This window comes from Amphibalanus amphitrite, unplaced genomic scaffold (assembly GCF_019059575.1).
Source record: "Amphibalanus amphitrite isolate SeventyFive unplaced genomic scaffold, NRLGWU_Aamphi_draft 000037F_arrow, whole genome shotgun sequence".
Classification (NCBI taxonomy): domain Eukaryota; kingdom Metazoa; phylum Arthropoda; class Thecostraca; order Balanomorpha; family Balanidae; genus Amphibalanus; species Amphibalanus amphitrite.
In genome coordinates this window covers 1,431,891-1,454,149 of record NW_024881533.1, presented here as the reverse complement: position 1 = coordinate 1,454,149, position 22,259 = coordinate 1,431,891, and the positions used below count along the sequence as shown (strand labels likewise).

Below are 22,259 nucleotides of genomic sequence, written 5' to 3'. Positions count from 1 at the left end.
ACCACATGCCTGCCAGGAGCACCACAGGCCTGACAGCCGACAGGGGCACCACAGGCCTAGCAGGGGCACCACGGGCCTGTCAGTGGCACCACAGGCCTGTCAGGAGCACCATCGGCCTAGCAAAAGCACTACAGGTCTTCCAGGGGCACCACAGACCTGCCAGGGGCACCAGAGGCCTGCCAGGGGCACTATCGGCTTCGCAGGGGAACCACCGGCCTCGCAAGGGCACCATGGGCCTGTCAAGGGCACCACAAGCCTGTCGTTGGCACTTTAGAATTGTCAGGGGCACCACAAACCTGTCAAGGGCACCTGCGTTCTAACAGGGGCACCACAGGCTCGCCAGGGGCACCACAGACCTGCCAAGGCCCAGGGACACCACAGGTCTAGCAAGGACACCACAGACCTGTCAGGGGCACCACGGGCCTGTCAGGGCCCATGGGCACCTAAGTCATGTCAGGGCCCACCATAGGCTTGTCAGGGGGCAGGGTAGGTAGGTACCAAAGTCTTTCCAGGGGCACCAGCGGCCTAGCACCAGTCATCACATGACTAACCGAAAATAAAGAAAATAAAAAACTGAAAATAGGGCAACACCAAAATTAAGTGGCCGAAATCCGTTGAGGTTTTAATTTTGGGTATAGGTAGGGGCACCACTTCGATTCATGACCCTCCCCTTGGAGTTTTCCCGAATCCGCCCCTGGTACTAATGCATCAAATTTAAGGGGGGGGCACCTTGCTATTGGTGCCCCCCTTGCAGAATTCAAGGGGGGGCACGGTGTCCCGGTGCCCCCCCCCCCCCGTTCCGCCGCCTATGTCTGAGCTGCCACAGTCGGCGCCACCTCGGTCAGACATGTATTGACGACAGAGCGGCCAGTCACGCCGTGCCTACCGCAGGCGCGCTCTAGCGGCGGCCCCAGGCGGCGAACAGGCTGCCGCGCGCGCACTTGCAGTTGCTGCCCCAGAGGTTGCAGCGGCACGTGCCCTGCGAGCAGCAGTCGTACGGACGGGCGTCGCACGAGCTGCCGCGGGGGATGCACGAGCGCCTGCCGGCAGTGGCGGGGTTCCGAGTTAGCTCGGGACATTCTTACCATTGTTAGATGTTGCAAAACGACAAACAGCTTCGTGCAAGCTTTTGATGAGGCCGTATAGGTGCTCGTCTGATTTCATGGATTGATTTAATCTCGTTCGGATTTATAGGTATCTAGTCGGCCGGTGGTGCGCCTTACTCACTTGTCATGGCTCCTGAGCAGCCCGGCCAGCAGGGCCGAGTAGTCGTCCACCTCCTCCGGGGCGTCATCGCCGCCGGCTGCCACAACACGCGGTGACATGTCAACGTACGCCACTGTGACATGTCACCATACGCCACTGTGACTTATCACCAAACGGCACACGTCACTGTGACAAACATGGTCAGTGGAGTGTGGACACAGAGCCGCCGTTTAGGCATCATCCATTTAAAGTCTAGCAGCAGGTCGATATTTCACACATTTTTGACGGGCATCCAATAATGTAGCCTCCGGCGTCGAAAAGGACGATAGCATATCCCGCGCCCCAGTGCAGTGGCGGTCCCGGCCAACTTCGCCCTAGTGGGGGGGGGGGGGGGGGGCATATGTTACCACCCACCCATAACTCAAAAACAAAGAGGGCTAGAAAGACTCGGTAAAAAGCAGTCGATAGCTCTCAATGCGTACGTTTGAAAGTATTTCGGTCATTTTTTCATCTTAGAGCAATATTGGGGTCACTGGAGGTCATCAAAGGTCAAAAGTTGCCAAATGTCATTATATTTTTCAGAAAACATGCAGTTATCTCAGGAACTATGATGGCTAGAAAAACGCATGGAAAAGCAACCGATAGCTTTTGAACTCTTCTTTTGATAAGGTCATCAACAAAATTGACCTCAGGTCAACGGTCAAGCCTCCATAGGTCAAATATTGTGAAATTAGCTGTTTTTTATAAAACTTTTTTTCACGAATAACTTTCGAACCAGCAAAGATAAAGAATTGGCAATGGCACTATCTTGTTTCTCTCCTTCAGCCACTTCGAAATATATATAAATATATATATATATATATATATATATATATATATATATATATATATATATATATATATATATATATATATTTACCTGGAAAGGTTAAGGTTAAATTTTGACCTCAGGTCAACAAGGTCATGTGGTGACCCAAATAGGTCATGTTGCATATCATTCGATGATGACCTTTCTAGAGGCTATCAGCAAAAAAGACACCTTGGTCGTCACGGGTGGTCCAAATCATTGTGATTCTGAAATATTTGGCCTGTTCCTATGCGTACACACGGATCTAGAGGCATTTTCCTTTTCTCCATTGACTTATAATGGAAAGGTCACGCCACTGTCCTGACCTTAGGTCACGAAAGAAAATCTGAGATATACAAATTATAGGTGTCCATAACATCATGCAATCCACCGAGTTTAAAACATTTCTTACAAACGCTGCAGGCTGGACATGATTGCAAACTTTTTTAGGCTTGGTCAGTTAACTTGACCTGGTGACCTGACCTGACATGACCTGATGTAAAAAATTTCACACATTGACCAAAATTGATGTAGGTACAGAAAGATCTCCGAGCGGCGGGCGCTACGCGCCGAGGTTTTTTATTCGCACGCAAAAAAAAGCGACAGGGTGGTAACATATGACCCCCGCACTGGGGCGAAAGATATAAAGATAAAAGACGACCATTTCGATTTCGCTGAAAATCTGTAAATGGGATGTAAATGAAGCCCTGATAATAATCCTAACATGGATATTCTGTCGCTGGACGACATAGGGGCTAGTAAAGTAGACGCTACTTTATTGGACGCCCGGCTAAATTTCGTTATAGTTGCTCCTAGTCCTTTCCCGTAGCGGGTATCGATTAATTTTCATTACACTGCAAATGATCGAACCATATTAACCCGCGCACCGACGGGGGTCTGCGCCAACTTCGCACAGACGGGGTGGGGGCGGATGACCGCCCCCCCCCTGAGATCTCGAGAACGAAGCAAGATAGCGACAAGCGGTAAACGGCATCGGATACGCACGGACGAGGTTTACAATTTTTACAAAGGTCATTTTCAGGTCAGGTCAAAGATGACGTCACAGGGGTCGAAAAAGTCAAAATGGCGGCGCTAGATATGGAGAGTTTTTCTCAAATAACTTTCGAATTAGTCAAGATAGGAACAAACTAAGGGCATCATCGTGATCCTCTCGTCAATCCGCATCGAATGATATATATGTTGACCTCGAAAGGTCAAGGTCAAAGGTTGACCTCAGGTCACGTGACCTCGAGGTCATCATGTATATCATTCGATGCGTCTTGACGAGCTGAACACAATGAGACCATCCGCGCGGCTGTATCTTGTAGCTGTACGGAGTTATTGGCCAAAAACCGCTGGTGACCTTTGATGACGTCACATGACCTTACAGCTGCCCAACAGCAAAACAGACCTCAAGGTAGTGAAGGTTGATCGTATATGAAGTCATGTATGGTATATGGGGCCATTCCGACTTGTTTTAGTGGTAAAAACAGGGAGTTGATTTTTCCCCCATTGACTTATAATGGGGAGGTCGCGAAATTGACCTGACCTTAGGTCACCGATATCAAAATTCCGAGATATACAAATTGTAGCTACTAATGACCTAATAACATCCTGCGACTTTCAAAGGCCTCCGACATCTACTGTAGCTCTGGCACGGTGACAAAGTTGCAAAAAGGTGACGAGGTTGGGTCATTCAAAGTGACCTGGTGACCTGACGTTAAAAGTTAGGAGGTTCAAACTTGCACACCATATGTAAAATTGATGAGAGAATAGTCGTACCAAATTTCGCGGCGCTACGCGCCGCGGTTTTCCCGCTATCCGCGAAAAACCTCAGGGGGGCGGATATCCGCCCCCCCCCCGTCGGTGCGCGTGTTAACCCTATTAGTGGCAGGCTCCTGGCTACCCCCTATTAGTGGCAGGGGGGGCTGTTTACGACCCCCCCCCCCTGATATCTCGAGATCTAACGGGCCGATTTTCAAAATTCAAACGGCATTCGATTTCGCTCAACGTGATCTACATTTCTAAAAAATAAAAATTAAAAAATGTCAATAGGGGGGGTAGAGGGGGGTGAAAACGGGCAAATTGCAGATACATTTTAGACTGTTTATCACGGCCAGGTTTCTGAACCAATCTTAACGCAACTTTTGCCGATCGATAGAGAATGAACCAGGAATTCACATGGATCCTAAAAATATGCATTTTCAAAAATCATAGGCGGATACAGATCATTGAGATTGGGGGTACACAAAAAGTATAGTAAATAAGGTTTTTGTTGGTACTGTTTCTAAAAAGGGTGGTGACGGTCTTGTTATGTTACAATTTTCTTATGAGAGAACGAATACAATTGTATTGGTCATGCATAGGCGGTGTCAGGGCACCTATGTTGGGAGGTAAAACATAACCCCCCTTTTTGGACGCCTGGATCCGCCTATTATAGCAAAAACGTGTCAAAAGAGGATGCACAATAACTGTATATGTTATCACATGATACCTTTCATTCACTGTTCGTAAAACTGGTGCAGCATCGTGATCTTCGCCCAAATGACTCGCTTCACGAATAGGACCCCCAATTCCCAGTGCTCTGGAGCCGCCCCTGGTAAAGTTATGAACTTGAAATTTTCAGGGAATGTGCCTAATTTAGTTTTAGGAAAAGTCAGAAAATTTCAGCATCGTAGCTTCAGCGGTTTCGGAGATATTCCCGAAAAACCTGAGGGGCGGATAAAAACAACCCCCCCCCCTGCCACTAATAGGGTTAAGACCGAAACACCCGGCTTGCAGACTGTTTCGGTCGCTGTTGGCGTTTGTCGCGTTTGTCGCACCAAACGCCATGCTTAGCTTACGGCTGTCGGCTCAGCCTCTCGGGCCTGGCCTCAGCCTAGTTACAGCTCCCGCCGCTAGATGACACTAGCGACGAACGCCTGAAGGTATGCTGTGCCGCACATCCCAGCCGAGGACTGCTGCTGGGAAGGGACGACAGCAAAGCTGCTGTTCTCTTTATGCTCGCGAAAATGGGTAGTGAAACACTTCCACCCGGCACGGTGCTGTTCTAATTAGGTTTTCTCGCCTTATTTAGGTTATTAGTGAAGGCGGGAAATCTTACTGACTGGGCACCGGTCTGATCCCGCGCCAGGGCTATTGGCGGACCCTGTCACCCCCCCCCCGCCCCCGAGATCTCGGAGAGTTACCGACCAATTTTCAAAATTCAAACGGGGTTCGATAGCTGGCCACCAAGGAACTACCTTGTGAACCAATGTCATTGACCTAGGTGCAACCGATGACGTCACAGGTCAGGTCAAACTTCGCATCTCTGACCATTTACAGGCCTTCGAAAAATGTGTTATTACATCGAGTAAAAGGCATGTTATTTAAAATATTCGACTGAGAGCAATGTGTTCTGTTTAATATAAATTGTGCTAAATGAGGTCACCAATACAAAGTTAGGTCGCAGAGGTCAGGTCACTATTAAAGGGTCACAATATGACCCCAACTATACTAGGGTCATGTAAGGCATGTTTTATGGTCAGTTTAACATTTCAAATTCAATGATGAGGGCTAGGCGTCCATTGCGCCAGTTTAGTTAACGCTCTGGTCAAGGTCAAGGTCAGGTGAAAAAGGTCAAAGTTCAAAATTGATATTTTTGCATTAAAAAGGATATTGATTTAATGCAGCTCGTCACGGGGAATCAAATACACCTTTTACTCTTAAATTAAAATAAGTCACACTTAGATTTAAAGTTATCAAATAAAAAAGGTCACAATCATCAAACAAATTAAAAAAGGTCAAATTTAAATAAAAATATTGTAGATCACATCGAAATTAAAAAAACTCACCTTCGAATTATAGAAGGTCACATTCAAATTAAAAAAAGTCACATTCAAATTAACCCTCGCACGACCAGGCCATTTCTCATAACACGAAGGACCGGGGGGGGGGGTTGTTACGACCCCCCCCCTGGCGTTTCGAAACGGAAGGTCGTAGAGCTTAGCGGAAAAAACCAACGGATTGCTCTCAACGAGATCTCGCGATTGGTGGTATATTTTTTGGTCCTAGGTCAACATTTGACCTACTTATGACCGGTCAAAGGTCAAATTTTCCGAAAAAATCAAACTTTTTCAACTTTCCGCGGCGATTGCGGCAAAACGGTGGGAGATATCGACTTGAAACCTTCACTATCGTGTTTCTTGATCAATTCTCTATCGTTTGGTATGTATTTCGTTTCCCTAGCTCTAAAAATGGCGCGTTGGGAGCGCCGGAAGTCGGCAAGGTCACAGTCGGCGGCAGAAATTCGAAAAATCAAAATTTAAATTTTTGAAATCTGATTGTATTTTTGGATTTGGGAGGTCCATTTGCTCCCTATAGAAGCTAATATTGCTGCATATTCCCATTGAGGTGACAAGAATTAGCAAAATAGTGGTTCTGGCGCTTTTCAAAAATAGTACCGGACGCTGTTCCTCTTGTGACGTCATAGCTCCGTGACCTGACCTGACCCGGTCAATTTTCTTGCACCACACGATAGCCAATGCTTGCCCCAACATGCATGGGAAGTTTCATCATGATCCATCAAACAATGTGGGTATCACCGGCAGAAAACCTAGGGATTCGGCGCACACGTTTGGTAACTGTCGGCCGGAGGCTGTACCTCTTATGACGTCATAACTCCGTGACCTGACACGACCCGATCAATTTTTTTTCGGCAAAAGATGCGCAAAGGTTGCCCCAGAGGGTATTGAAAATTTCAGCCCGCTACGACAAGCCGTTTAGCGTGCACTTCGAAAAAACCTCAGGGGGGGTTGATACAACCCCCCCCCCCCCTAGGCGTTCTAGGGTTAAAACTTTGCTCCGTGTACCTACCCTTTAACAGCCTTATATTTTGGCCAGAGCTGCGGAGTCGATGGATTTTAGGGTGACTCCGACTCCGACTCCAACTTCAAAAATCGACTCCGACTCCGACTCCAACTCCGACTCCGACTCCAGACGATTTTATTAAAATCCATATCATGATATTGAAGTTCAGCATGGGAATGTTTTATATCTTGCCTGAAACGATCCCTTGTGCGTTCCAAGACCTTGCGCTGCAAAGATGCATTAAAAATAGCATGAATAATTAAAAAGCAGGTTCTGGGGCATTCACCGTCTTCTGCTTCTTTCGCTGGAAACGTTCGTCCAAAACAGCAAAATGGCTTTTTTCGACAAAATCTAATTTCGAGCGCAGTATCGTCAATCAGACAGGTGCAGTGCATGACGTTGAGCCATGCAGCGTCAACTCCGACTCTGGAGTCGGAGTCAGTAAGATTTTGGCGACTCCGACTCCGACTCCGACTCCGGGCAGAACTGTCGACTCCGACCGACTCCAACTCCGACTCCGACTCCGACTCCGCAGCCCTGATTTTGGCAACCGCTTAACCCGGCCGGGCCCGGGGGGTAATCCCAACCACCGCAGCCCGGGGGGGGGCGTTTTTCGCCCCCCCTGTCTAACTCCGTAAACAAGAGAGCTACGGAAACAAAAGCGATACCAAACGAAAGGTCCTTACGAGACGATTCTAATGCACCTAAAATTTTTGACCTCAGGTCAATTTTCAAGGTCAGAGGTCAAGGTCAAAGGCCAAAACCGGCACATGTGTAGTGATCTCAAAGTAAGCCTTCTAGAGGACGGCAGGCTGCATCAAACCGGCAAAATTGGGTGTCAAACGAAAGAAGAGAATCTGAGGATTCTGAAAATGTGCTCTAAATCAAAGGTCAAGGTCAAGGTCACGCTCAAAATTGACCTCAAACTTGGCACTTTTTCGCACATCTTGCGTGCTAACTTCCAAGATGTTTTGAAATGTTTTGAGGCTTATCAGTTCCCTATTTGTGGTTCATCTTACGATACAAGGCTGCTCAAAGGTCAAGGTCACAGAAGAGTATCCCTGCTAGAGGCTATTTCACTTATTAAGTTAGTAATAATAAATAAGACAATTTTGCCATCCGGAAGCTCTAAATGAAGGCTTAGAGAAAAATAGATGCCAGATTCGTGATCAGCGGGTACAAATCCATCATAAACGACCTTTCATGTGTCAAGGTCAACCAGAGGTCATTCGAGGTCACATGAGGTCAACATGAAACTTGACCTTTTCCGAACAAAATATATATCATTCGACGCGGCATGACAAGGCGAATGCGATGGTACCACTGCCGTAGCTCTAGGACCATTTTTGTCGAAGTTATTTGCGAAAAACTAAAACCACATTTCGGGGTCGTTGACCTGACCTCTGACCTCAGGTCACCAAAACTATTTTTCTATTTTTCTCTAGGTCAAACGCTACACAGCCGTGCTCGTAATTTGTCTTTATCTCTAAAACTCTATTTTTAGCAGCTATTTGAAGTTTGCGTCTGTGATGCCGAAGTTTGCCGTGCAGGGGTCTAGAAAAATGGACCTTGTGACGTCATCAAGGGGGCTAGGTCCAAATTTTTTGCTTCAGAAGATGTCAAATTGATGGGAGAAAAGGTACTGAAAGTTTCGCCTTCCTATCCCCAAGCGTTCGGGAGTTATCGCAAATATTCGCCAGGGGGGGCGAAAAACGCCCCCCCCCCCGGGCCCGCGAGGGTTAACCGATTCATCAGCGGTCTGGAGCATCACACAGTCTCTAATCATTTTAAAAACTGAATATGACTGTTTTGATGTATCCAAGTTACCGTCCCGGCGCGTGCCAAATGCTAAATCAAAAGCGTTTAAATGGCTTCGCTCACAAAACTTCGCAATGACTGGGACGGTTGAGTTGATATAACTAAATTGTGGTCCCAAATTCGCACTTAAACCGGTTTGGGCTCTCCCAACATCGAGAACTGCTTTAATTCGGAGATATTTAATTTCAGACTTGCAGTTTTCAGATTCTAAGGGGCTAATGCATTTGAATGCCACTTAGAATTTGTGACTTCAGCGCAGATCTAACGATTTTTAAATCTTATACTATGTAAAACCATCGGTAAAATCAGGTGGTATTTACTGCTTTGCGTGCAAAATCTGCCGCACTTTAAGGATGCCAAATTATTGCTTCCAAATGACGTTGTAGGAACAGCGGATGCTGCAAAAAGTAAACAAAAGTAAAAGTCTAAAAAAACAGTGAGTATTTTTCGGTGAAATTTGGTAGATATTCATTTCGATCGTTCTGAACCACGAAACATCACTTTTCTGCCAATTCATTAGCATCTTTGAAGGTGGGAGCCGGGAGGGTCCCTTTAAAGTGGGTTGATCACTTCAATTGAGAAGTTATAAGAGTCAGGATATTGCCATATGATTGTTGCAAAGCAGGACCACATCTTTTTTTACTCCAGGCAAAAGGATTGTATTTATTCATAGGGCTGTCTGAAATGCTCCGCATGCATTCGGTATAAAACTTGGTGCGAAGCTAATTGAACCCCACCACACAACCATTCTTACTCACGGCTGTGTTGGAAGTGTTCGGGCTGGCCGCGGCCGCTCGGGCTGGCGGCGGCAGCGGCAGCGGCCGCTGCCAGGGACAGCGATACCAGCAGGGAAACCGTGTTCATGGCTGCCGACGTCCGGAGCACCTCTGACCGGCGCCTCGGGCGGCAACTCGGCCTCCCATCCCGGGCCAACGTCATCGACCCGCGACCAATCGGCGTCCGTCGGCGCGCCCCAAGAAACGCGGAGAGATGCGCCAGTGTATAACACGCGCTACAAGTCCTGGCGCCAACAGAGTGACAGAAGAATCGCTACGATGGCAACCGGAACAGAACAACCATCTAACCTCCGGCCTAACCTTCTGAGTATCCGCTAGCCATCACCCGTAAGAGTTATAAAGGGTTGGTTATGTGTGTTTTTAGTCTTAACGGTTACCACGTAAATTAATAATTTTACAAACCGAAACGCTTCTCTACAGGGCACGCCCGGTAAAGAAGCAGCAGGGAATTTATGTCGTTTATGTAGGGTGGCCGAGTAGTTCGAAAAAAAAAAATGCCTTGGCCCTGGTTAGCCGAGTGGGATGCTTTCCCCACATTGTTTTTATATGAAAGTGCACAAAGAATGCAGACAATAGATAACTAAACGGGGGTGTTTGAGCATCCCTTTGCGTTTTTTTTTTAATAGATATCTGAAAAAAATGGCGACGCGGAGCGCTACCGTTTTCAGCACACCTGGTTATGTATTTTTTTTTTTGCACATGATGTGAAAATTTCAGACCCAGGTCGCTCAAGGTCAGGTCACCAGGTCACGTCAAGCGACATCACCACAGAGAAGGTTAGAACGCTCTTTGTAGCTACACCGACTGAACGATCGCTTTGAAACCTTCAGCGATTTATATGAGCACATGAGTAATAGTAAGTATGTACAAAATGCATTTCTCGGAATTTTATAGCGGTGGCCTGAAGTCAGGTCAATTTTGCGCTCTCTACATTTTAACCCGGCAGGCGGTGGGCCTCCCGGCCACCTTCCGCGCGGTGGTGGGGGGGGGGCATTTTTTGCCCCCCCCCCCGTATCTCCGAAACTACTGGAAAGATCCGTAAAATTCAAACGGCGTTCGATAGCCCTGCCAAATTTGTCGAAGGAATCCAAATTTTTCATTGACCTCGGGGTCACCGATGACGTCACAGGTCAGATCAAAGACAAAATGTTTCACCGTTCACGGGTCTTCTAGGGAATGCGCTATAACACCGAGGAAAACGCATTTTGTCAAAAATAAGCGATAGGGCGTCAGTTGCCTAGTACATATGTTGCTATTAGACGTCACTCACAATACCAGGTCAGGTCACAAGTCAGGTCACCAAGGGTCAGAACATGAACCCAGCTTTACTAAGGTTGTGCGATGCATGCTTTATGGCCAATTTTTCATTTCCAACTCTATGGTGTTGGTTATAAGACCATCAGATACGGTTTAGGTCACTCTCTGGTGGAAGTCAGGTCAAGGTCAGGTAAAAAAGGTCAAATTTTCAAAGTTGATAGTTTTGCATAAAATGGGTATTGATTCGATGCAGCTCGTCACGGGGAGTCTAATGGTGGTCCTTGTTTTGCTTTGCACTTCGAGGTCTAGAATTGCTAAAAAATTGAGTTTGAAAATTTGACTTCATCAATTTTGAACATTTTTTTCGCTATAACTTGGCCAAAGAAAGAGGTATCGATCTTTAATTTGGTATGTGGATAGAAGGCGGTAGGGACTATCACATATATTCCATTTTTTCGAAATTTAAAAAACTTTTTGGATTTTTTTGGCTATTATATTCAAAAAACCTATTCTTTATTTTTGGGGTCAAAATTTAAAAATTTCAAAAATCTGAGATAGCAGTTTTGTAGCCCTGTTAAATTCTGCTTCTTTTATGTCGAAACATTTTTCTGTATCTCTAAAGCTGTAGGCCTGACAGCTCTTCCCGCGTCACGTCACTCCGACGTCATTAGCGGCCAACCTATCATAGCCTTTGGAAAAAAAATTGGTCACAATTTGCAATAGCTATATTCACGGGAGGATACTGAAAGTTTGGTGACGATCGGCGCAGCGGTTCTAGAGATATATCGAAAAAACTAAAGGGGGGACAAAAAATGCCCCCCCCCCCCCACCCGCCTGGAAAGTTATATGAGTCGATAAGAGAAAATTAAAATACGCCTATTGCGGAAGGAGGTCAAACTAAACACTCAACCATGAACCAAGGGATTAGCGCAGCTAGAAATGACACACTGGATTGGAATATTGCCAACTATGACCCTCTTCATGCCCCTGAAGTCATTTCAGGTCATAAAAAATATCCATCAGTTTTTTAGAATAAATTTTGGCAGCGACCTGCTAGGGCGATGTCAAGACGTATATAGGTAGATGAATTCAGCTCGACGATACGGTACGGATTGACTGATACCTATGCAGCCTGACTTTCTCCGATCAGGTCATGAGCTGGACCTGAGGTTATATTTTCAAAATGACCTTTTAAGGTCAACTTATAGCTCATGTGAGTTTGACACGTCTCGACGAGAGGATCACGATGCTGGCAAAAGCAATGTCGTGCCTTTCTTGAGTCAATAGGATATTGCAGAAAAAAGATTTTTTGTAAAAACGACTGTTTTAAAGTTTTTACTGTCTGGAGGCTTAACCGTTAATCTGAGGTTAAATCTGAGGGCGGTCGCCAGAAAGAGCGTTAAAAGAGCTATTGAATGCACTGTTCCCAGGCGCTGTATATTTATTGGATCCCGAGTTTAGCTCCGGTTTCTAAAAAATTATTGAAATAGAGAAGCTTTGATCTTTGGTGACCTCTGGTGATCAGATTTTGTACATGACCTTAATTTGATCAAAATACGTTCTTCATTATTTTTGACGCTCTTTCGAATGCCGCTTTCGAATCCGCACCCCGTAGGATGCTCTCGAAGCCTGCCACCCGTTGGGGGTGGCGTTTCGGCCCCCAAGATCTCGGAATGTTACCGACCGATTTTAAAAATTCAAACGGCTTTCTATAGCCACATGGAGCTCTTTCTAACGCCGCCTTCCGCGTATCGCTACGTGGCCCAGGAGCCGAGTTAGGATTGTTGAAACACCCCCCCCCCCCCCCAGCCAGGCGTGGAAATCCAGGACCCCCAGCCGGGTGCGGGTTAACCTGCGCCCTGGTGGGGCCTGTTTATAACGCGACTTGGTGGGGGGGGGCTATTTTTTGCCCCCCTTTCATATCTCCGAAACTACTGGACGGATCCGCAAAATGCAAACGGCGTTCGAAAGGCCTGTCAAATTTGTCGAAGGAATTTCATTTTCATTGACCTCGGGGTCACCGATGACGTCAAAGGTCAGGTCAAAGATAAAATGTTTTGCCGTTCACGGGTATTCTAGGGAATGCACTATAACATCGAGTAAAACACATTTTATCGAAAATCAGCGATAGGGCGCCAGTTGCCTAGTATATAGGTATGCTGCTATCAGAGGTCACTGATAATACCAGGTCAGGTTACAGATCAGGTCACCAAGAGTCCAGCACATTAACCCAATGTTACTAGGGCTGTGCGATGCATGTTTAATGGGCAATTTTTCATTTTCAACTGAATGGTGTTGGTTATATGACCATCAGAAACGGTTTAGGTCACTTCCTGGTGGAGGTCATGTCAATGTCAGGTCAAAAAAGGTCAAATCTTGAAGTTGATATTTTTGCATGAAATGGGCATCGATTCGATGCAGCTCGTCACGGCGAGTCTAATGGTGGTCTTCGTTTTGCGCTACGTGGTCTAGAATTGCCAAAAATTGAGTTGGAAAATTTGACGTCATTTTTAAACTGTTTTGTTTTTTGCTATAACTTGGCCAAAAAAGAGACATCGATCTGAAATTTGGTGTGTAGATAGAATACGGTAGGTACTATCTTATATACCTATTCCGGTTTTTCTGAAATTCGAAAAAAAACTTTTTTGATTTCTTTGGCTAATATATCCAAAAAAAATTTTGGGGGGTCAAAACTCAAAAATTTAAAAAAATCCGAGATAGCAGTTTTGTAGCCCTGTCAATTCTACAGCTTTTATGTCTGATAATTTTCTGTATTTTCAATGCTATATGCCTGACAGCTCTCCCCGCGTAATTTTTTGGTCGAAAACGGCAGAACATGACGTCACTCTGACGTCATTTCCGGCCAACCTATCAAAGCATTTGTAATTTTTTTTTTTGGTCCCAATGTTCAAAATTAATGCCCGGGAGCAGGGTTTCGGAGTCGTGGTAGCGCTATTCCGACTCCGACTCCGACTCCGACTCCGGGTATGATACGAATGGCAATGGCGGCCGCCAAAATTTTGCGTGATATGACGCCACGTGCTAGGTCTACGTGCATAGGCGGCGGAACGGGGAGGGCACCGGGGCACCGTGCCCCCCTTTGATTTTGGCATTTTAACGTTACCTAGCCCTATGGGCGTTGCATGGAAAGAATGGGACCAAAAGTCGGCGGTGCCCCCCCCCCCCCCCTTAATTGAAGGTGTTCCGCCGCTACTGTCTACGTGCACGGGGAGAACGCTCCTACTCTCTGGTTTCCTTCATGCAGTCACCATTTCTCCCACGTGGACGCAGCTGAATCCACAAGAGGTCAGCGGTCAGCGTGGAAACCCGCCGAGAAGCGCGAGAGGCGGCCGTATCACGAACACGAGCATCACCATCATGTCGGTCATTCCTACGTGTTGATACTTTTCGGAGCATAAACGAGGAAAATAAAAATAAGTCTTTGACTCGTCAAATACTTCAGATAGTGGAAGTTATAACAGGCATGCAAAATACTTGGCTACCAAATTATGATATAACTTGAAACTTGTAACATCCAATGTTTGTCATTTAGAACAAAAACAAGATTAGTGCAATATTTATCGCCGGAAGCGAATTCTACCGCGGGCAACTGGAAAAAACTGAAAAGTGATATCACAGATTCTAATTATTTTCCGGAGTCGGAGTCGAGGCAGCTTGACCGACTCTGACTCCGACTCCGACTCCTGGCTGCTTGCCACGACTCTGGGCGATTCCGACTCCGACTCCGACTCCGACTCCGAAACCCTGCCCGGGAGGGTACTGAAAGTTTGGTGACGATCGGCGCAGCGGTTCTGGAGATATATCGAAAAGTCTGGAGGGGGGGGGGGAAATAGCCCCCCACCAACCAGGGCGCGGGTTAATTTTTCACCTGGTTTTGTGTTGGACATATTTATATATCTTTAAAGAGTTTACCCTCAGCCCCTGTCAGGTGGAAGGCTCCCCAGCACATGCGCAGGGGCAGACAAAAGACGACAATAGTGAGGCGGCCAGATACCGCTGTAGTACGGACAGTGGACACCCTCCCTCCCCTCCTGTCCGCTCCCCTCCCCTCCCCGGCCGTCACCGTCCGCGGATTCACACTCGACAAAGGCGCCGCCGGCGGCGCGCTGCGCTCGGCTGGCGGCTCGCTGTCCGGTGGCGCTCTACCACCCCGCGTCGCGCGGCCCCTGCGGCCTCCCCGCGGGCCGGTAGAGCGGCGATACGCAGGGTGAGCGCAGTCAGGTGCGCGGAGGGTCGGCGGGCCGGCCGCGGGGCAGTGGGGCGGCGCGCGGGGCAGTGCGGGGTGTGCGGGCGTGTGAGTCGTGAGTGGACCGTCGTGGCATTGTGCCTCCTGCGTGTCGGTCGGCGGCGCCGCTCGGGATCACGCACACCTGAGGGCTGTGCCCTGTGGGGGAGGCCTGTGGCGCGGGGCGCCCGCCTGTGGGCAGTGCCCTGTGGAGTCCGTTGGTGCGGCGGTGTGACTCTGCGCCCTGAGTGTCTGCCTCGCGGCTAACTTACCCGGCGTGCGGTGACCGCAGCCCAGCCGAGATGGGCAGCAACGTTGTGCTGTCGGCGGGCTCGTCTCTGCTGGCGGTGGTGTCGTTCGTGGTGGGCGTGGTGGCCGTGGCGACACCCTACTGGGCCGAGTTCGAGGCCTTCAATGGTGAGTGACCGGTGCCGGCCCGCGCCGGGGACTGGGGAGGGGATTTTGTTGAGCTGCACTGTCTGTGTATGTGCGTGTGTGTGTGGGAGGGGGAGGGAGGGGGCTACCGTGCTACCCAGGGGGGTTTGAAATGTGGTCGGCGTCGACCTCCGATTAGCGACCACGACCTGCCGACCTGCCGATCACCGACCACAACCAGAGCCTGCAGCGGCGCTGGCCCTTTGTGACTGATACCCATCGCGCTATCGGGAACAGATCTACTACGTTTGACTGCGAGCGCCATGAATTTGCCACGCTGACCTACCGATATGAGGTTGCAAAGCTTTACCGTTTGGGTGAAATATCAGCGGGTCAACACGCCGTGCAATGCTGGCTGAGCTGAGTAGACGGCGGGTGCGGTACGCGCACGAGATATGAACCCGATTCATAACAGGAAGAGGTCAAAACTCGTTCGCTGCCGTCAGTTTTAGTTACTCTCTACGCTTTTAGAAAACTTCACTCACTACACGAAGAAATCAATATTTTTTATCAATGCTGCCCCTCCCGGAGCAAACATCACAAAGTTCTTTGCTCAATTCGATTACGTGCCCGTCGTACTTGCATGTCCACTACATACAGTTCCAGTAGCGGCTCCAGTTCCACCCGATCCCAATCCAGACTCCACCGCCGCTCGCCGGGCTGGCTGGAGCTGCGTGTGTCACGTGCCGTGTCCCCCAGCCTCAATATCTGGGCCGCGGCCTTCGCAAAGCCGCTCCAAACACTGGCAGCCGGCACTGCGGCTGAAAGACCCGCCGACCTCGCAAGACCAGACCGCGCGGCGCCCGACACAGGCCCGACACAGGACTGTCACAGCGGTGCACTGCTGACACAGCTGTCACAGGGCTGACATAGCCGCGAGAGGGCTGCCACAGTTATCACCGATTTTCCATTGCATTTGGTGTCGGCCACTGATCACATGTTTTATGCATGGGAATGGCAACTGGTATACTGCGGGCCCGACGGGCCATTCTGATGACGTGGCTCAGTGGCAGTGGGGTATTCCGACTCGTATCAATGCCTTCTCAGTGGAGTGATTCAGACCCGTTTCAAATCTCCAGTTACGGTAAGTAAGATGATGCATAGCCGTGCCGTTCCGGTATGATACGTTGATGGCGGACACAAAGGAAGATTTGCAGCTCTACTTATCAGTCGCAGAGGGAGAAACGTTCCAGGCGACGGTTGGCGACACATAATTAGTACGATGGCCTGCCCTGGTGACAGACCCGTGGTACAGACACAGCCCTATACAGATTACAGATCCTATACCGCTCGGCCCGGCTGGCTGGGCCACACACTCTGCACAGTCGGAGTGCAATTTTGCGACGTCTTGTGTTCGTCGTTCGACCTTTCTTTACGATCACGGACCATGTTAGAGGCCGCATCCTGGTGGGACTCCACCGGCTCCGTCGGCAGAGGAGTGGAGCGTGTAATGCGATCAGCGCATCGTATATCACCAGGGCCGTCACGGATACGGTGCGGTCTGAAGACCGGGGACAGCCTGTCTGCCTATGCACGGCGTCTGCACACCAGCCGCCCGGGGCAGGTAGACGGCTCCAGACCAGTGCGGCGTCACGGAACCGCAGCCGCGTCGGCGTTCGTCCGTGACGCAGCGGGTCGTGACGCTGAAAGTTCGTGATCACGGCTGCGGCTCACGGTTCGCCGCCGGAAGCCGCAGCTCACGGCGGCCGATTTCGTGAGCGGGTCGTCACAGGCGGCCGTTTCCTGAATCACTGCTGTGATTTATGAATGGGCCGGGATGCTGAGGGCGCTGGACGGAGGCTGCTCGGCGCTCCACCCTACCTTTATAGACTCCGCGGTAGGTGTTCGGTGTCCACTACCGGTGCCCCGGAGTGAGGACAGTGCGTCGGACCGGCTGCACGTGCTGTCCCTCTGCCGGTCCGGCGCCGCTCTCTCAGCGCGCTGTGGACGGACCGGACCCCGTGCAGGGAACTGACGGAGGGCCGGCGGAACGGCCGGCGCCGACAATTTCCCGTCATTACCCCGCTGGGAACCCACGGTGTACTGTCGGACACAACACGGTGCGGACACACTCACAGGGTGGGCACAGAACATGGCAACAGCCCGCACATAGCACTCCGGTGCGGACGTCACGTGGAGACGGCACAGACGCAGTGGGGTGGGTGGCGGGAATCCGGTGGGACTGACACCGGGCACGGCCTGCGCCATACATAGAGCGGTTTCTACAGTAACACGGGAAGGCACAAACACGGTATCAATGCGTCTACATAGGTGGATCAGCCGCTAAAAAAAAAAACACAAAAAAACGATATATTGGTAGGGTTTTTTCACACAGGCATTTACCGAACTTTTAGCCGCTGATATAGGACAAGCAAATGCACCCTTGGGTGCACCGCTGAGCGTGGACATCATTGTCCAAAGAAGATAAGATAGGCAAATATTTTCCACTCATTAAACACCAATAGCATGGCCAGTGGTCAATTGGTTATCGGCTTTGCTCCATGTGTGTGCTAAATTACGCAGTGATGAGTATATTCTGGATATGAACCGCCTATTTTTATTATGTTGCTTTGATCATGTCTGAAAGCTTACTGTGCATTCCGATAAGATAGGCACTGAAAATTGCAGTGGTAAAACCAATTTATAAATCTGGGGATAAGAAGTTATTTAGTAACTATAGGCCTATAAGCATTCTACCATACCTGTCTAAAATACTTGAAAAGATCATATACATAAGAATGACAAGATACCTTCATGATGCCCAAATTCTAAATCAGTCTCAATTTGGTTTTCAAAAGAATAAGTCTACCTACATGCCCTTACTTTTGCTCCAAGACTACATCACTACTTCACTGGAAGCTGGCAAAATTACCTGTGGTATTTATTTGGATCTAAAGAAAGCCTTTGATACAGTTGATCATTCCATTTTACTAAAAAATTACAGATTTATGGATTTGGTGGTGCATCGCTTCATCTTATTGAATCATACCTAACGAACAGATTACAATGTGTGGAGTACCAGGAAATCAAATCAGATTTCAAAAAAGTAAAAATTGGGGTTCCTCAAGGCTCCATATTAGGTCCACTGCTATTTCTTCTTTATATTAACGATTTACCAAACATCACTAATAAAACATACGTAAAATTTCTCCTTTATGCAGATGATACCGCGATTTTCTTTGAAGCAACAAACAAAAACAGCCTTGAAAATATCATTAACTGCGAAGCTAAACTTATCTGCTCCTGGCTACAAATGAACAAGCTTACCCTTAACACTCAAAAAACCATATATCAAATATACAGTAACGCAAGTAATGAATTTGATCTAGACATACAATTAAATAATGACTCTATATAAAGGGAAGACACAGTAAAATACTTGGGAGTATACATTGATACTAAATTAAAGTGGTCTACCCATATCGACTATCTTGCCTTAGCCATAAGCCGATAATATAGGAATCATTAACAGAATCAAGTACTTATTAGACAAAAAATCACTTTTATTGCTCTACAACTCCTTGGTATTGCCCTACATAAACTATTGTACCGTCGTATGGGGCTTTACTTTCCCAACATACCTAAACAAAATTGAAATCCTTCAGAAACGCATCATCAGAATTATTGACAATCAGCCTAAACTCGCTCACTCTGATCCCATTTTCAAAACGCTCAACCTTCTTAAAGTAAATGATATCGCCAAACAACAGCTTCTTCTAATCATGCATCGAAAGTTAAATGGAACCTTGCCGCCATCTCTTGAAACACTATTTTATCTGCAGGATGACCCAAATATCCAAACAAGAAACATACACCATTTTAAAGAGACATTTACACGAAAATTATATCGCACAAAAACTGCTTTCTGGCAAGGTCCTAGACTCTGGAACAGTATCATAACCCCCCATTTTTTGTTGTCAGAAGTTCGTGAAGCATCAAAACAAATCATAAAGAGACATACAAAAAATCAACTAATCCTCAGATACACATAGCAAAAATAAAGTTCTCAAGTCATTTTAGTCGAGTCAGTTATTAAGTCCAAAAATTCAAATTTAAACATGCTCTATAAAGTCCCTCTTGAGCTGAAAAAGGATTTCAAACAAATATGCTCCAATATACCTATTCAGACCATACGCCACATTCCTTTGCTGTGACCTGGGGACTCGACCAGCAACAAGCCTTGCTTAGCTGGAGGAAGAGTTCCCCGGGTCACACCGGCATAAAACACCAGCATCATATATGACCAGACTAATTTTTACCTGTATGCACGGAAACCCCCTAACCCAATGTATGTATGAATCAGTGTTCGCCACGGGCCCCAAAATCCCCAGCCCAGCCCGGCCCGGGCCCATGGGTTCAGAGCCCGGCCCAGCCCGTAGCCCGCTCTTGGCAAAATGTCCAAGCCCAGCCCGGCCCGGCCCGTCAAAAATAGCAATCTAGTTATTGTCTTAGTCTATTGCTATAATAAGCATGATTGATTACACTATTTTGAGAACAATTCAAATTGCATGAATATTAACATGACAATCATGACTCCCTTCTTTTCAATGAATATAATCATTTCAAGTACCTATGGCACAAATTTTAACAGTAACAGCAAGCACCTTAGTCAATTAGGTCATGATTACACACCTATAAAAAGTTAACATGATTATATTAACCACATTCTATGAGTAAAGTTATCTTGCAAGCTGATGTGTGTGAACATTATCATGCATAATTGGTGACTCTAATGCATACTTGAAGGAAGTATTTGCAACTTACTCTTTACTTCCCAGCACTTACCAGCAGAAAAAAGCTTGACTTATGGGAATTGATGAATCTGTCTCATGTCTGGGATTGACCTTGCTGTTAAATTCACTCCAATCTCCATTGATGCTGCAATATCAAAAGCCTGAGAAAGCATACAGAATAGGTGACACTAGCTTTAGCACTGTCTTCCAAAAAAGAGAAAATCCATCCATTTATCAGCAAAACTGATTTAATCTATTTTCAATTCATGCCCACGTGTCAACCGAATCTCTGTGGACAAGTATCTGCTGCTTTCCTTGCTATTTTATGTTAGGCTCTTTTCAAGATATGGATATCGCTAGCAGCGTAAGCAGAAAACATGGTAAGTTTGAAATGTCATTGGGTACTTTTGCGACTTTTACGCATCATCATCATCAATTGAAAATGAGCGAACACTTCTTGATTGTCGCAGCTGCGGCAGGTAGCGATTCTGACCAATTGTATAATAAAACATATATAATCAAGTTCTTATTTTGTTTTTCGTTCGAGTTTTCAGACTTCGTGATCTAGGTTTTATTTTCCATTTGTTTCATTTTGTTTTTTAGCTTGATTCTAACTTAAAAAACGTATTTATTTGATATACTGCTGTGTATACGAGTAGTAAAGTAATCTTGGTGTATACTACCACCTATAGATGCCGCCACATAAACATAGCGCCCACATAGCGCCATGATCGGAAATTTTGTTGAGAAGGGGATGGGTTGTTGTTGTGATTTATTTTGACAAATTTATGGACATTTAAGGAAGCTTTCATCGCGAAATACTCTGTAGAATTCCTCGTTACTTACAGTGTGTTTCGTGAGTATCCTTTTAAGGTTCTGTTCGTTAAAAAGCCGTCGGTGAAGGAAAGAAGACTGTGTTGGAATTGTCTCACTATCGCCATACATAAGTGGTAAACTTAATGTAGCCCTGTAGCCCATCATTGTTGCGTGGCTTCTTAGTTTTTGGAGTTGTAGTGCTAAGTAAGTTATTCTGATAACTACATTTTAACTATTATTAACAAACTAATGATGCTAGAGATTCTCTGATCTTTTTGGTTGCGGAATTTTTATGAAAACCCTCCTATGTGTGACATGATGTGATATTGGATAATTCTCAAGATTCCCAAAATTCAATATGAAATAGGTTTTCTTTCACATTGCTTAAATTTGGTTTAGTTTTAGTATTTTCCCAGTGGGTTTTGTTTGCATCAGTTTCCAAATTTTCTTAAATTGACATTAGTCGCAAAACCCATAGTCCACAAAGCTCTTGGCCCGGCCCGTCCATAGCCCGTTAAGTAATGATATTTGGGGGCCCGGCCCAGCCCGTAGCCCAGCCCGGCCCATGGCCCGTTGGGCTGGCCCGGCCCGTGGCGAACACTGGTATGAATGTATGAATGCTCATTTCGGGATCGTAGTGGGAGGTTCAGTCAATGGCTCATTAGTCCATTGACTACTTTCTGCCTTCTTCGTATGCCATACTAACAATCCCTGGCTCCTCTCATTTCTTCTTTGCTTGTGTTTAGTTTATTTCCTTTCTTAGCAGGGAGTGCCGCGACATTTATCTCCTCAGTTTTTCTGGTGTTAACGTAAGGGTTCTGTTGTCGCTGGGTTCGAGGGCGGGGGCACTCCTGGTCACCTGTTCATGGGTGGCGGTGTATTTCTTTTAAAAAAATAAAAAAAAAAATAAAAAGATAATAATAAAAAAAGATGGGACTCGGAAGACTGACTGTTTTCCAAACTTCGCTAACGGCAGTGGTGCGGGAAGTTCCTTATTTGTGGGAATCTCTTGTGTCGTTTTAACTTCGTGGGCCAACTAAAGTAAAGAAGTTAGATATCCAAAATCATGGGTTATTATCCGTGTCACTGAAAAAGGTGACTTATTGCAAACATCCCTGAAAATATATAAATTCGTATAGCGTATTTACAAAATTGACATTTTGATTATGGGATGCGTACAAAGTGAGGCAGTTAACTTTATAGCATTAAATTGCACTTGATCGACTTGTGTTGGCATGACAAGCGCAATGGCTTGT

General features: G+C 47.0%; 2 protein-coding genes across 2 annotated transcripts in view; one reads left to right on the top strand and one right to left on the bottom strand.

Annotated features, from left to right (window-relative positions):
* Positions 1 to 833: 833 nt before the first annotated feature.
* On the bottom strand, positions 834 to 9,610 carry LOC122372854 (toxin Tbo-IT2-like). Its single transcript, XM_043350504.1, has 3 exons — positions 9,478 to 9,610; positions 1,228 to 1,303; positions 834 to 1,040 (listed from the first exon to the last, which is right to left on the bottom strand). The coding sequence occupies exons 1-3, from the start codon at positions 9,581 to 9,583 to the stop codon at positions 899 to 901; spliced, it is 324 nt and encodes a 107-aa protein (XP_043206439.1). The 5' UTR covers positions 9,584 to 9,610; the 3' UTR covers positions 834 to 898.
* Positions 9,611 to 14,983: 5,373 nt separating this feature from the next.
* Positions 14,984 to 22,259, top strand: part of LOC122372851 — a 56,953-nt gene continuing 49,677 nt past the window's right edge. The window contains exon 1 of the mRNA XM_043350490.1: positions 14,984 to 15,436. Coding sequence (XP_043206425.1) covers positions 15,322 to 15,436 — 115 coding nt within the window. The 5' untranslated portion in view covers positions 14,984 to 15,321. The remainder of the gene's footprint in view (positions 15,437 to 22,259) is intronic.